Source organism: Odocoileus virginianus, unplaced genomic scaffold, assembly GCF_023699985.2.
Source record: "Odocoileus virginianus isolate 20LAN1187 ecotype Illinois unplaced genomic scaffold, Ovbor_1.2 Unplaced_Contig_11, whole genome shotgun sequence".
Lineage (NCBI taxonomy): Eukaryota > Metazoa > Chordata > Mammalia > Artiodactyla > Cervidae > Odocoileus > Odocoileus virginianus.
Window position 1 is genome coordinate 2143441 of NW_027224328.1, and position 15011 is coordinate 2158451.

At 33.3% G+C, this 15011-nt stretch overlaps 1 protein-coding gene across 1 annotated transcript; it reads left to right on the forward strand.

Annotated features, from left to right (window-relative positions):
- The first annotated feature begins 1101 nt into the window (after window positions 1–1101).
- Window positions 1102–14137, forward strand: LOC110122098 (natural killer cells antigen CD94-like). Its single transcript, XM_070463999.1, has 7 exons — window positions 1102–1348; window positions 3030–3125; window positions 5683–5781; window positions 6288–6359; window positions 6963–7114; window positions 8015–8142; window positions 13844–14137. Exons 2-7 carry the CDS (start codon window positions 3032–3034, stop codon window positions 13968–13970), a joined length of 672 nt encoding a protein of 223 aa, XP_070320100.1. The 5' UTR covers window positions 1102–1348; window positions 3030–3031; the 3' UTR covers window positions 13971–14137.
- Window positions 14138–15011: the final 874 nt, after the last annotated feature.

The window sequence follows — 15011 nt, forward strand, 5'->3', positions numbered from 1 at the left end:
ATAGTAGAGTTTTTCTTCTTTCTTTTATCTTAATTGATTAGTAATTTTGATTGACACTAGAAGTCTGTGAATGTTCTATGTTCTCTGTCTTCTCATATATTACAGAATTGGATTCTCAAGACATAACTATTTATGTTTATTATTTGTAGGTTTTAAATGTGTATATATTTCATTACCTGTTCATCTTCAATAATAAATTTAAAAATTAAATAAAAATTTGAATAGTTAAGGGGGGGGTCAAATACTCTTTTTCCTTTGAAATTTACTTATCACTTTTTAGTTATAAAGTTCTCCTTTCTTGGATTTATTTGATACTTTATTACACTTTCTTTTTTTTTCTATATTAATTATTCATTTATAAAGGGGTTATTGCCCCTGTTTCCACATATTATTTATTTATCCAAATATGTAAATATATTTTCTTTTTACTTAGTGTCTTGAACTATGTTCATTTTTCTGAGGGTGATGAAGAATGACCCAAGATTAACTAAATAAAAATCTTTGAAAATGTTAACAATGAAAAATGAATATAAAATTTAAACTAACCTAAGCTAAAATAATGCTAGAATTGTCAAAATGTTTTAAGTGTTTTCTATTCCACAAAGGGTAAAATTATTTTGAGAAAATGAATTTTATATAAATGTGAATAATTCATTGATTAGTATTTGTAGTTTTGTTTTTTAGTGACTATAGCTGATTAAAATTATTTGGGAATTAATAACCCACTAATAATAAATGCTGAGAACTGTGAAAATTGTGCATGCACCATCTAGTGATGAAAAATAATACTTACCCTACAACGGAAAGAGTTCACAAAGAGACATCACAAGTGTCTATAAATAATAGTTCCAAAATAGCATGTAAAATGTAAATATAAAATGAATGTAGAATGTAATCAAGTCCACTGGAAATAGTTAAAAGCACTTGAAGCTACTTAAAAAAAAAAACAATAAATGATTATTCAAGTATGTCTGTGACAAAGCAAGTGTTGAGTAAAACTGGTCTTTAGTGAAAATATATTAGGTATTTTGTGTAATTCAAGGTAAGATTGATGACATGCCCAATCTAGAGATGATGCAGAGCTAAAGTGAGCAGCAGTAAAACAGTTTCCTGTGTGGCTACATCCAGAGCACTCTTACTCTTGAATTCTGCTCTCACCTGACAGAGTCTCTCATACAACAGGCAAAGGCATTGTTAGCCTGTGTATTTCTTTTCTTGGCTTATTTTCTGGGCTCTTGATGATCAAAATTCTTACATTCAAACTGCTGTGATAAAAGATAAGATTGCTTCTTCCGAGGATATATACACACACTCTGCAAAAGTTCAGACGCTGTCTTCTAAAAATCAGGTATTTGCTAATTTCGCAGATTTCTATTGTTTCTCAACATGTATTTTTGGAATTTTGAGGGAATTTGGATCAAAGAAACTGAAGTTATAGATGCAAAGAAAACTTGTATATCTATATGCAGATATGTTTTAAAAATAATATGATTATATATGATTATATATAATTTTCAATCATATATATACATTTATGTATCTCTATAAATATCATTTTGGAGAAAAGGAAATAAATGTATGAGTGACAGAATGGGAAAAGAAAACAGAGAAGAAAGAAAGGGAGAAAGAATTGAAGAAAAGAGTGATGCTAGAAGAGAAATCAGATGAAGTTTTATAAAGAAGTGATTCTAATTATTATCTATTTTTAGTAATTTCACTGATACTATTTGATATGACATTATTATCACTGATACTATTTGATATGATATTTTATGATACCTTGATATTATTAACTGGTATAAATTGGAGGTTTAAAGAAAATAAACAAGGAAATATAAAATTCACCAGGATAAAGCATAATTAGACATAATTAAACTATGCATAAATTGGATATATTATCCTTTAGTAAGGGCATAAAAAATTTTCACACAGATTCCTATCAAAGTTTCTAAAATGTTTAATCAGGAAAAATATTTTTCAAAGTTTCTCAATTAAAGTTAAATTAAAGTAACACAAAATGTTACTTTTTATACTTCATATAGAAAACTAATAAACAATTACAGCAGTAACAAGGTTAATAAGATGTATCAAGAAACTCACCATACATTGGGGAGACATTAATGAAAGATAAGATAAGGTAAAAGGAGATAACTAATTGGATGGTGACAACTGAAAAATAATGAGAAAAATTGGAAAAAGAGATGAATTGTTATTGGAGGATCTGGAAATTTTATTAAAGGTGGTAGAATTTGATCTGCAGATTCATTATGAGCAAATAGAGGAGGAAAATGTACTTGAGAAGAATAATTTGAGCAAAACATTGAAACTGGAGAAGTGCTTGTTGTATGTTGAGAAAGAACAGACATGTCAGTGGAATTATGGGGAAAATGAAAATTGAGTTGAAAGATGAGACTAGAAAGAAAGCAGGAACAGGTGAAATTGTGAAAGAATGGAAGTGCCAAGCTATAAGGATAAATTTCAGTCGAAAGAATTCAGTAAATCCATCAGATCATCTTTTGCATTTTCACTTATAAATAAATGATATTAACAGATTTGCAAGTGTGAATAGACAATATTTAAAAGGTCAAAAATAATATACCATAGCAACTACTTTGCATGTGTGCTCAGTCGCTCAGCTGTGTCTGACTCTTTGTGACCCTATGAACTACAGCCCCCCAGGATCCTCTGTCCAAGGGATTTCCCAGCAAGAATACTGTAGTGGGTTGCCATTTCTCCTCCAAAGGATCTTCCTGACCCAGGGATTGAACCTGCTTCTCCTGCATTGGCAGGTGGATTCTTTACCACTGAGCCACTTGAGAAGTCCTACCAACTCATTAAGTAACAGTTAAAAATGAAAATTTCTTCATTCTTAAAATATTTTAATATTTGTAATTGTATTCTAATCATCACTGGTTATTCAAATTCATTCCCAATATAATTTTATTCAACACCAATTTTACTTATGGATTTCAGAATTTACATGAATTTAAAATGTATTTTTTTCATTTTCTTGTATCTCTGCCTTTCAGTAATGAGTGAAGAAGTTGTAACTTACTCCGATTTGTTATTTCGACCATCATCTCAGCCACAGAGGAGCCAAAGACTTGAAACGACCAAGAAAAAAGGTTTTTCATGTTTTCTACTTAAAAAATATACAGAATCATTCATTATCAGGCTCATATGCACATACACATGATCTAAAAATTTTTTTCTCTTACTAAACAAGGAAAATAAGTGCTTTTGAGGGAAGATTATATTTTTCCCATGAGAATCATACCTGTAACTATGTTGTAAACATTATATCAGCATTTTTAGAATGAGTGAAATGTTTGAGGATCGAGATACGTTGTTTATAATTTTCTATCATTTAAGATATCAACACTATATGGTAGGATATTTGGAAAATAGAGAAGTGAGAAAATGAAGACATAATTTCATTATTCTAACACAGTTGCTGTGAATCAGGGACTATTTTTCTTGTTTTCCTGGTTTGTGTATTTGCTGGCCTAGTGAGTTCAAAGTGTACTTTTTCAAGTGCCATGCTTCTTGATACACAAATGCCAGTGTTATTACTTTACTGGTGCATATGATTATATGGAATTCAATGATATATCTTCCTATCATTTAAAATTTGGTTTCATTTGTACTTTTCCTGTTGCTAATTTGCAGTCCTCATATGTTTTAAATCAATATGTGGAATGATTAGAAGTGAGCTGTATATCAGTGTGCTAATTCTATTTTGTCTTACATCAAATGGATATTCAGTACTTTGGCTAAGATGTATTATTTTAACAAGGACCTCAATTGATTACTTTCCAATTTTTTAGATTGCTAATTATTACAATACAGTTTATGATATACAGGTTCACCATGCAGTTAAAGAATAAGTATTTTTAAATTTTGCTTAATATATTGTTAACAGATTTTTAAAGACCCCTCAATACCTAATACACTCTGCTTGTAATAGATTCAGAAATTATTTTCTTTTTAAAATTCTGATGAACAATTCATCTTACCAGTGTCTGCACTTCTTACCAATGCAGTTAGCAGTAGATTTGTATGGGAAAATCTACTGGTTTGGGAAAACTTCATTAATGATATTATTAATTGTATATATGTGCATAAATACGTATAAAATGACATGCTTCACCACAGTTGATATTTTACCATGAATCAAACAGAATGACTTAGAGTCATTATCCTGTCTTTTAAGTTTATTTTTACCAAACAAAGCTTAGTTTTTCACTGTCTATAAAGTTCTTTCACAGATGAAAATCAATTACCAAAAACTCCACAAGGTAATGTTTCATGCTTATACCCAATATAAAAATATAAACAGAGACATGATGGTTAAATGTTCTAGAGATTAGAGTATGTAATTGATGGAAATCCACTTTTAGCTGAAAAGACCAAAACCTTTCCTTCTTCTGATGACAACACGTGGATTTTCTGTCCTTCCTCTGTGGCATGTATCCTAAACTGGTGGATTTTGTGTGTGAGGAAGTTTCTTCTCTCCGCCCCAGCTAAGGTCCTCTGCTTTGTACAACTTCAGGATATTGGGAAGAAGCTGGTTTTCTGTCTCTTCTCTAGAAGCAGATGGCTTTTGCCTACTGTCAATGCAGGGTACAGGGTGGGCTTGTTGTTGATTTTTAGTCGCTAAGTTGTGTCTGATTCTTTGAGACCCTATGGGTGCAGCTCGCCAGGCTTCCCTGTCCTTCACTATCTTCTGGAGTTTGCTCAAACTCATATTTATTGAGTTGGTGATGCCATTCAACTATCTCATCCTCTGTCATCCCCTTCTCCTCCTGCCTTCAGTCTTTCCCAGCATCAGGGTCTTTTCCAATGTGTCTGCTCTTTGCATCAGGTGGCCAAACTTCAGCTTCATCATCAGCCCTTCCAAAGAATATTCAGTGTTGATTTCCTTTAGAATTGATTGGTTTGATTGCCTTGCTGTCCAAGGGACTCTCAAAAGTCTTCTCCAGCACAATTTGAAAGCATCAATTCTTTGTCCTTCAGCCCTCTTTGTGGTCCAACTCTCACATCCCACACATGACTACTGGAAAAACCACAGCTTTGACTAGATGGACCTTTGTCGCAAAGTAATGCCTCTGCTTTTTAATGCACTGTCTAGGTTTGTCATAGCTTTACAGGTTTCTCAGGGGGTTGGTAAGGTGGTCTGATATTCTTATCTCTTTAAGAATTTTCTACAGTTTGTTGTGATTCATACAGTCAAAGGCTTTAGTGTAGTCAATGAAGCAGAAGTAGATGTTTTTCTGGAACTCCTTTGCTTTTTATATGATACAACAGATATGGGCAGTCAATCTCTGATTCCTCTGCCTTGAAGTCTGCTTTTAGCCTTGAAGATTTGTTGAAACACTTCACTCTCATATGGCTGGCACTTTTCCTCCTATGCTTTGCCAAAGGTGAAGTAGAGTTTGTGTGCTGTCTTTGCATAGAGTTGGGGCTTTATCTCTTTAGAATTCAGACCACCTGATCACTTTATCAATTCAGCTGCCTCATTCCCTCAATATGAGTTCTGATTTTGTAGATTACTTTCCTTTTCTCTAGTTTTAGGATGTGAGCTACCTTGCTGTAGAGTTTACTGCACCTAAAACAGAAGCAGAACTCTGAATAAACATTTAGAGTTGATGTTACAAGATGCATTCATCTCTGTCTTTATAGATCACCCTACTCCACTTTCTTCATGGAAATATGTGGCTGCGTTTCTGTGCATCATTTGCCTGGGGCTTCTTCTGTCTGTTGGATACTTGGTCACTGAGTGTAAGTCAAAATATGAAATAGAAGTTTACTTTTCAATTATTCACATAGTGAAATATGTTGAAGATAATACATTATTTTGATCAGTTCTTTTTCTTAACAAAGTAAATATTCTCTGCACAGAACTTAAGTTAATTTCTTAGAGACATACAAAAATGTTGTCCATTTTTAAGCATACCAAGAACATTACATACTGCCTTACTATTTGTTCTCACGTTTCCTTTACCAGAAATACCTTTAAAATTTTTTTCTCTCTGAAAAAGCTTTCTTACACTGTTATCAGAACAATATTTCTTGCTTCTTTGATTTATGGCTGTGTGAATTTGCTGTATATGTACTATAACTTGATTTTTTTATGATTATGACTTTATTACATTTAAGTTCTTTGAAGTAGATGATGCTTCATTCATCATTTTTGTAGCTCTGAATTCAGCACATTGTTTTACCTATAGATATGTGTCAAATTTTTCTTTTTTGGTTTAAAACTGACCTTTCTGAGTTCTCTTCAGTGAATAAGAAGCCATTTCAACCAGAAGGATATCCAGGAAATAGTTCCTCCAACAAGGAAGCAAATAAAACAGGTACTTTTGGATGAGTCCCTGAGTCATAATTTTATTTGCAGGAGATAAGAGACAATTAACTATTTTGTTTAATGCATGGAACTGGATACGTGTAAATATATATATGTCAAATCTATTAAGACTCAAATGATGATGGCACTATTAAATTACAACCTGAAGTTAAATAAAATATTTCCACAAGGCATCATCATTTTGGGGCATAACTATATGATTTCATATATGTATTTCTTATTGTCTTATTTTTGAAACTTACAGCTTTTTAAAGATAATTATATGCATATTTTATTCTCATGTGAAAATGAAGAAATATTATGTTGATAATTTTTACAGTTATATACACTGGATGGTTTCCTGACACATTTCTAATTTTGTCATTAAAAATTATTTCCTAGTATACAGCTTATGAATCTTAAAGACCAAAATGTTTTCAATGAAGTGAGTTATTAACTTAAGATAAATTTAACACTAAATTTAAGTGTGCCCCGCCTATAATGTAAAAATCAAAAAGTGTTTTTGTTTGTAGATGGTAGATTTTCTATGTCAACTTACAGATGTGATTTGCACTGATGGAAATCATTCAGTTATATTTTAAATTTTTAATAGTTTGGAAATACCCTACTTGTTCAAACAACTGGCATCAGTATGGAGAAAACTGCTACTATTTTTCAAGAAACATTATTCCTTGGAAGGAATGTCACCATTTTTGCACTGATTTACATTCTGGATTTCTTAAGTTGAATACTGAAGAAGAGATGGTAAGGACAAGATTTTGTATTATAAATTTTGGTATCAGAAAAATTTAGGATGACATCAATCGCTCAAGTTTTATATTCTTCTGAATTACTTTCCAGAGTGTAGTCACCAAAATCTCCGCAATTTGTAATTTTGAATGTGTACTTCAATAAAACCTGAGGGGTTTTCCTCTAGCACTTGGAGTAAAGTCTAAGTAAAATGTAGATAAGATGACTTGTAGTCTGATTTCTGCTGATTTCTCTATCTTCTTCTGTTGTTAGGGACTCTCTATCACACTGTTCTAAGGAAAGTGTGCCATGGTCTCCAACTGTATTGATGTTATTTAAATAGATCATGGTCCCCTTATGCTCTTTTATGTCCTTGTTCTGTTTACCTGTGACAAGTTTTATTTCTTCTACCTCCTATCCCAAACTATCATCTCTCAATTAATACATCTTGTTTGAAGATTTTAGCTTACTAGACGATCCACTTGGAAAACATCCTTAGTTCACTAAAATCTGTTAAAATTCCCTGTTAATTTCTCTCCTTCAATCCTGTATTTCTGATCTTGTACCATGTGTCACTACTATTTATTACATAAGTCAATGAACACTATTCATTTTTTCAGTGCCTAATTTGAGCAACTACAGTTTTAAGATTTTATGCTTACTTTCACAACCCATAACTTAAGAAAATGACTAAAATAAAATGTGTCCCGAAAAAATTACTCAGTGAATAAATGAGTTATTAGCTCTAAGCATCCAGCCTATGGCTGAAGAATTTAGGGTTAATCTCTCCAGATTCTTTCAATATAAAGAACAGAGAATCCAAAGAGAAGTAAAATATACATATTTAAACTATTATATTCCTCTTTTGCAAGAAAAGTTCCACTTTTTGATTCACTTTCCTTTTCCTCTCTGCAGAATTTTATAACCAAATTGTCAAAAATGCAATGCAGTTTGCAAAAAGAAAAGTTTCCAATTAGCTTATACTACAGCAATAAACAACTGAACTGGGTTTGGCTAGATGATACAAAACTTACCCTGGACAAGTAAGTCTCTTGCTGTTTTAAAATTTCAGTACAGAACAATATTATTTTCTTCCAAATAGAAATATTTAATGTGGATGTGGGTAACATTTATAACAGATGCACCTGTAAGAAATCAATAAGTAAAAGACAGGAAAGATGGAAAGCAAGGAGTAAAATACTAAATACTATACTAAGTTAAATATGTTCCTTTCAAAGCTCATTGAAATTGCTTATTGAAGTATAACTATTTTGCATTTTAATAAAAGGTAATTGAATAAATAAACTTGCATAAAATTACAAAGTAAGTATATTTCAGATTTGTCATTTTAATTTCAGTGTAGTTTGTCTGACTGCAATACATGTGCATGTATTGAAATTTTCTTAAAATGTGCTCTCCAATTCTCTAGGACTCACCTAGCATACTTTGTCTAGTTTGCTGTCATAAAAAAATCACTATAAACTGGGTGGCTTAATGCACAGAAATTTATTCTTTCAAGCAGAGGGAACAGAGGTTTGAAATCAAGATCTTGGTAGAGTTGATTCCTTTCTGGAAAGATCCTTTGTCTGAAGGAGCTTGCTAAACTTTTCCAGAGAGAAAGCTAACTGTTGTTGATGATTAAAACAATTTTTTGTTCTGCTTACACTGTGGAACTTGTTTATAAAAATCTTAATAAAGGAAATACAGTAAACTTCCATGAAAATATAAGATATTCTGCCAATCCTTGGCATCATTTAAAGACAAGCCAGCCCTCTGTATCTGCGGGTTCTGAATTCTCAAGTTTAAGCAATCATGTAGACACAGAGGACTGACTGGGTTTTGAGTATCTGTAGACTATGATATCTTGGGGATCCTAGTAGAATCTCCCCACCCCCACATCCTGGATACAAAGAGACAACTGTCCATACCCCCAACTTCCTTTGGTCCTTCTCTGCATCTCTCTGTGTATGTTGCTCTCCAGTAAGGATATTCTTATTGGATTTAGGGTACAATCCAATATGGTTTCATCATGACACTAGTCTTCTTTGTTTTCAATTTTCAACTTATTTATTTAAAAATTTTTTTAAATTTATTTATTTTTAATTGAAGGATAACTGCTTTACAGAATTTTGTTGTTTTCTGTCAAACATCAACATGAATCAGCCATAGGTACATATGTCCCCTCCCTCTTAAACCTCCTTCCCATCTCCCTCCCCATCCCACCCCTCTAGGTTGATACAGAGACCCTGTTTGAGTTTCCTGAACCATACAGCAAATTCCCTTTGGCTATCTATTTTACACATGGTAATGTAAGTTTCCATGTTACTCTTTCCATACATCTCACCCTCTCCTCCCCTCTCCCCATGTCCATAAGTCTGTTCTTTATGTCTGCCCTGCAAATAAATTCTTCAGTACCATCTTTCTAGATTCTGTATAATGTGTTACTATACAATATTTATCTTTCTCTTTCTGACTTACTACACTCTGTATAATAGGCTCTAGGTTCATCCACCTCATTAGAATGGACTCAAATGCATTTCTTTTTATGGCTGAGTAATATTCCATTGTGTATACATACCACAACTTCTTTATCCATTCATCTGTTGATGGATATCTAGGTTGCTTCCATGTTCTAGCTATTGTAAATAGTGCTGGGGTGAACATTGGGGTACATGTGTCTTTCTCAATTTTGGTTTCCTCAGGGTATATGCCTAGGAGTGGGAAGGCAGGGTCATACGATGGTTTTATATCTAGTTTTTTAAGGAATCTCCATACTGCCTTTCATAGTGGCTGTATCAATTTACATTCCCACCAACAGGGCAAGAGCAGTTCCTTTTCTTCACACCCTCTCCAGCATTTATTGTTTGTAGACTTTTTGATGATGGCCATTCTGAACAGTGTAAGGTGATATCTCATTGTGGTTTTGATCTGCATTTCTCTAATAATAAGAGATGTTTAGCACCTTTTCATGTGTTTGTTACCCATCTGTGTGTTTTCTTTGGAGAAATGTCTGTTTAGGTCTTTTCCCCACTTTTTGATTGGATTGCTTTTTATCTGGTATTGAGTTGTATGAGTTGCTTGTGTACTTTGGAAATTAATCATTTGTCAGTTGTTCCATTGGCTATTATTTTCTCCCATTTTGAGGGTTGTCTTTTCACCTTGTTTATAATTTTTTTTTGCTGTGCCAAAGCTTTTAAGTTTAATCAGGTTCCACTTGTTTACTTTTGTTTTTGTTTCCATTATTCTAGAAAGGTGGGTCATAGAGGATTTTGTTTTGATTTATGTCATCGAGTGTTCTGTCTATGTTTTCCTCTAACAGTTTTATAGTTTCTGGTCTTACATTTAGGCCTTTAATCCATTTTGAAGATGCAAAAATCCTCAACAAATTCTAGCACACAGAATCCAACAACACATTAAAAAGATCATACACCATGATCAAGTTGGGTTTATCCCAGGGATGCAAGGATTCTTCAATATACACAAATCAATCAATGTGATACACCATATTAACAAATTGAAAGATAAAAACCATATGATAATCTCAATAGATGCAGAAAAAGTCTTTGACAAAATTCAACACCCATTTATGATTAAAACTCTTCAAAAAATGGGCATAGAAGGAACCTACCTCAATGTAATAAAGACCATATATGATAAGCTCACAGAAAACATTACACTCAATGGAGAAAAACTGTAAGCATTCCCCCTAAGATCAGGACTAAGACAAGGGTGTCCACTCTCACTGCTATTATTCAACTTAGTTTTGGAAGTCCTAGCTATAGCAACCAGAGAAGAAAAAGAAATAAAAGGAATCCACATCAGAAAAGAAGAAGCAAAGCTTTCACTCTTTGCAGGTGACATGATACCATACATAGAAAGCCCTAAAGATACTATCAGAAAATTATTAGAGCTAATCAGTGAATTTAGAAAAGTCACAGGATACAAACTCAATACACAGAAATCACTTGCAATACTATATACTAACAATAAAAGTCAGAAAAAGAAATTAAGGAATCAATCCCATTCACCATTGCAGCAAAAAGAATTAAATATCTAGGAATAAACCTACCTAAGGATAGACAGGGAGGCCTGGTGTGCTGCAATTCATGGGGTCTCAAAGAGTTGGACATGACTGAGTGACTGAACTGAACTGAACTGAAGGAGACAAAAGAACTGTATACAGAAAATTATAAGACACTGATGAAATAAAGATGACATAAATAGATGGAGAGATATTCCATGTTCCTGGGTAGGAAGAATAAATATTGTGAAAATGACTACACTGCCAAATGCAATATACAGATTCGGTGTGATCCCTGTCAAATTACCAATGGTATCTTTCACAGAACTAGAACAAAAAATTTCTCAATTCATACAGAAACATGAAAGACCCCAAATAGCCAAAGCAGTCTTGAGAAAGAAGAATGGAGCTGGAGGAATCAACCTTCCTGACTTCAGATTATACTACAAAGCTACAGTCATCAAGACAGTATGGTACTGGCACAAAAACAGAAATATAGACCAATGGAACAAGATAGAAAGCCCAGAAATAAACCCATGCACCTATGGGTACCTTATTTTTGACAAAGGAGGCAAGAATATACAATGGGGCAAAGATGGCCTCTTCAATAAGTGGTGTTGGGAAAACTGGATAGCTACATGCAAAAGAATGAAATTAAAACACTTCCTAACACCATACACAGAGATAAACTCAAAATGGATTAAAGACCTAATGTAAATGTATTTATTTTTTAATTGAAGGGTAATTGCTTTACAGAATTGTGTTGGTTTCTGCCAAACATCAACATGAATCAGTCATAGGTATACATATGTCCCCTCCCTCTTGAACCTCCCTCCCATCTCCCTCCCCATCCCACCCCTCTAGGTATTTACAGAACCCCAGTTTGAGTTCCCTGAGTCATACAGGTGATTCCCATTGGCTATCTATTTTACATATGGTAGTGTAAGTTTCCATGGTACTCTCTCCATACATCCTACTCTCTCCTTTCTCCCTGCCTCCCCGTGTCCTTAAGTCTGTTGTCTACGTCTGTGACCTCATGTCACTAACCTTAATTGCATCTACAAAGAACTATTTCCAATTAAGGACACATTTTGAAGTTCTGGGTGGGCTTGAATTTTATTCGTGAATTCTATTCAACCTTTGACTAGGCTGGTGGCTCAGATGGTAAAGAATCTTCCTGCAATGCAGGAGATCTGGGTTCAATTCCTGGGTCTGGAAGATCCCCTGGAGAAGGAAATGGCAAATCACTCCAGTATTCTTGCCTGGAGAATCCCACGGACTGAGTAACTTGGAAGGCTACAGTCCATGAGGTCACAAAGAGTCAGACATGATTGAGTGACTAATACTTGTTCAACCTACTACCTACATTCAAAAAAGGATTTGTAGGCCTCAGTTTCCATGATTTTATTAGGGTATCTGGAAGTGGAGGTATAAAATGTATACTAGTGCACATACACAATGTGTGTAAAAACCAGTTTAGCAAGACAATGGGAAATACTGAACTGCCAATACTCTTGTTCTTCAGTTTTAAGCTCCACAGTTTAAAATATAGTAAGTAATTGATAGTGCAGGCTCTTAAGTGTCTTGGGTTTATGTCTTTGCTCTGCCACTAGGATCATAGTCTTTTATCCAAACATTATGTTTTGGTTTCTATTCCATTTTCTATAAGATGTGATGAATAATAAAACCCACTTCATAGAGTAGTTGTGAAAATACAGTAATTGATAAATTTAAGCATGTGAGAAGTGTATGGTTCTTTAAGAAAATAAAGTTCTCTCTCCTTCCTCCTCCTCTTTCCTCTCCTACCCGAGATCTTAACAGTAAATTAATGTCAAATAAAATTTTAAATAGATGAATCTAATTTAAAAATGTGATTTCAGGATGTCCCTGGTGGTCCAGTGGTTAAGACTCTGTGCTTACACTGCAGGGCATATGGGTTTGATCCCTGGTTGGGGGACTAAGCTGTGTGCCATGTAGCATGCCTAAAATTTAAAAAGTAACAATTAAAAGAAAATAAAATAAAATCTAAATTAAAATATGATTTCTACCCTAAAATATTATGACTAAAATATGCAAGATTTCTTCCAGTATATCCACTCTTAGCAGGCATGATTTTCTAACATAATTTGTCTTAAATTAAGATTTTGGATTTACTTAAAATTCTGAGTGATTACATATTCATTTCTAATTGCTGCACTTGTAGTAAATGCATGCCCCTTTCAGGAATTATATGATATATTTCTTTAAATGTTTATAAATTGCTCTGATTCTCATTGACATATCTAAATATTTAATCTTTTAAAACTATTTTCTGGACTTATTAGTAAAGAGGTTTTGATCTTTACTCTGGGGTAAATTTTCCCAGGAGAGAATGAATTGACATTAATGATTCATGACAATTTATTTTTACTGTATATATAATAAAATGTTTATAAAACACTAATGTATAAACAAAATATAGTAGACCCCTGTGAAGATGGAAGATACTTTGAAATTGTCTGAGGTCACAGAGACGAAAGCCAGAATTGAAGGCATTGTTAACATCCCAATTCTAGATTTAATATGAAATTTCAGATGACAAAATATTCATTATTTTATTATTAGAGAACTGGGAAAATGATGTTTCTACTTTTTTATAAATATGTCAAAACATTATGAATTTAAAAAGTACAATTGACACATAAAATAATTTCAGAACTTAATGGAAAGTATTTTTTTTCTAGGCTTCAACTTCCAGGACATGAGAATGCTAATAATAAATGTGCACACATAAAATACGGCCAGATAATTGCTGAAGATTGCCATAGTAGTGGTTATTGTATCTGTAAGAAGACAATATATTTAGATTAGATAAAGTGTCTGAGATTTTCCAGTGAGATGACTTCAACTATGTAAAAATGTGTTTATCTAAAAATAGATGTCATTAAACATTGAAGTCTATATGTTATGCTTTAACTTTAATCCATAATTTGTAACAGGATTAATACAATAAACAGTATTTTAGGAACACTGGATAATTGTTGTTTAATTGTTAAGTTGTGTTTGACTCTTTTGTGACCCCATAGACTGTAGCCTGCCAGGCTCCTCTGTCCATGGAAATTCCCAGGCAAGAATACTGGAGTGGGCTGACATTTCCTTCTCCAGGGATCTTCCTGACCCACAAATCAGACTCACATCTCCTGCATTCCAAGCAGATTTTTTACCAGTGAACCACAGGGAAAGCTCAACATTGGATAGTGTAGAGAAAATAAAGAATATGAGGGAACATTATTGAGATAGAAGTATGAAGGAAATTCCTTTACTACTGGGACAGAGGTACTAAATCCAGCTTTATTCAGGTTTATTCAGGTCTTCCAGTACTTTCAAAATAAATTTTATCACTTTAGTCTCATGCTTTTAATTTTTTTTTAAATACAATTTTTCTTTGCCTTATTATGGTCATCTATCAGAGAAATAAATAGTTAGGTAAGAAGACCTTGATGTTGGGAAAGATTGAGGGCAGGAGGAGAAGGGGAAGACAGAGGATGAGATGGTTGGATGGCATCACTGACTTAATGGACATGGGTTTGGGTGAACTCTGGGAGTTGATAATGGACAGGGAGGCCTGGCATGCTGTGGTTCATTGGGTCACAAATAGTTTGACACTGAACTGAAGAAGATAAAATTGTCTCATAAAATGAATCTCAAAGAAAAATTGCATTTTTGATAAGCTAGAAAATAATGGTTTAAAAGTGATTATAGAGAGCCAGGAGATGTTAAAACTTTGTTAGCCACAAAAATTATCAATACAATGAATGAAAATGGATAGTCTCAGCTGGAGTGGAATAAATAATATTTATTTCATTCATAAACAAGAATTTTTTTCCTGTCACTGGTCAGGCACTGAGTTTT

Coding starts and splice junctions, on each gene's coding strand:
- LOC110122098 (XM_070463999.1), top strand. CDS start 3,032: ATGAGTGAAGAAGTTGTAACTTACTCCGATTTGTTATTTCGACCATCA. Junction 3,126..5,682: donor TGAAACGACCAAGAAAAAAG/GTTTTTCATGTT, acceptor CTGTCTTTATAG/ATCACCCTACTCCACTTTCT. Junction 6,360..6,962: donor CAAGGAAGCAAATAAAACAG/GTACTTTTGGAT, acceptor AATTTTTAATAG/TTTGGAAATACCCTACTTGT.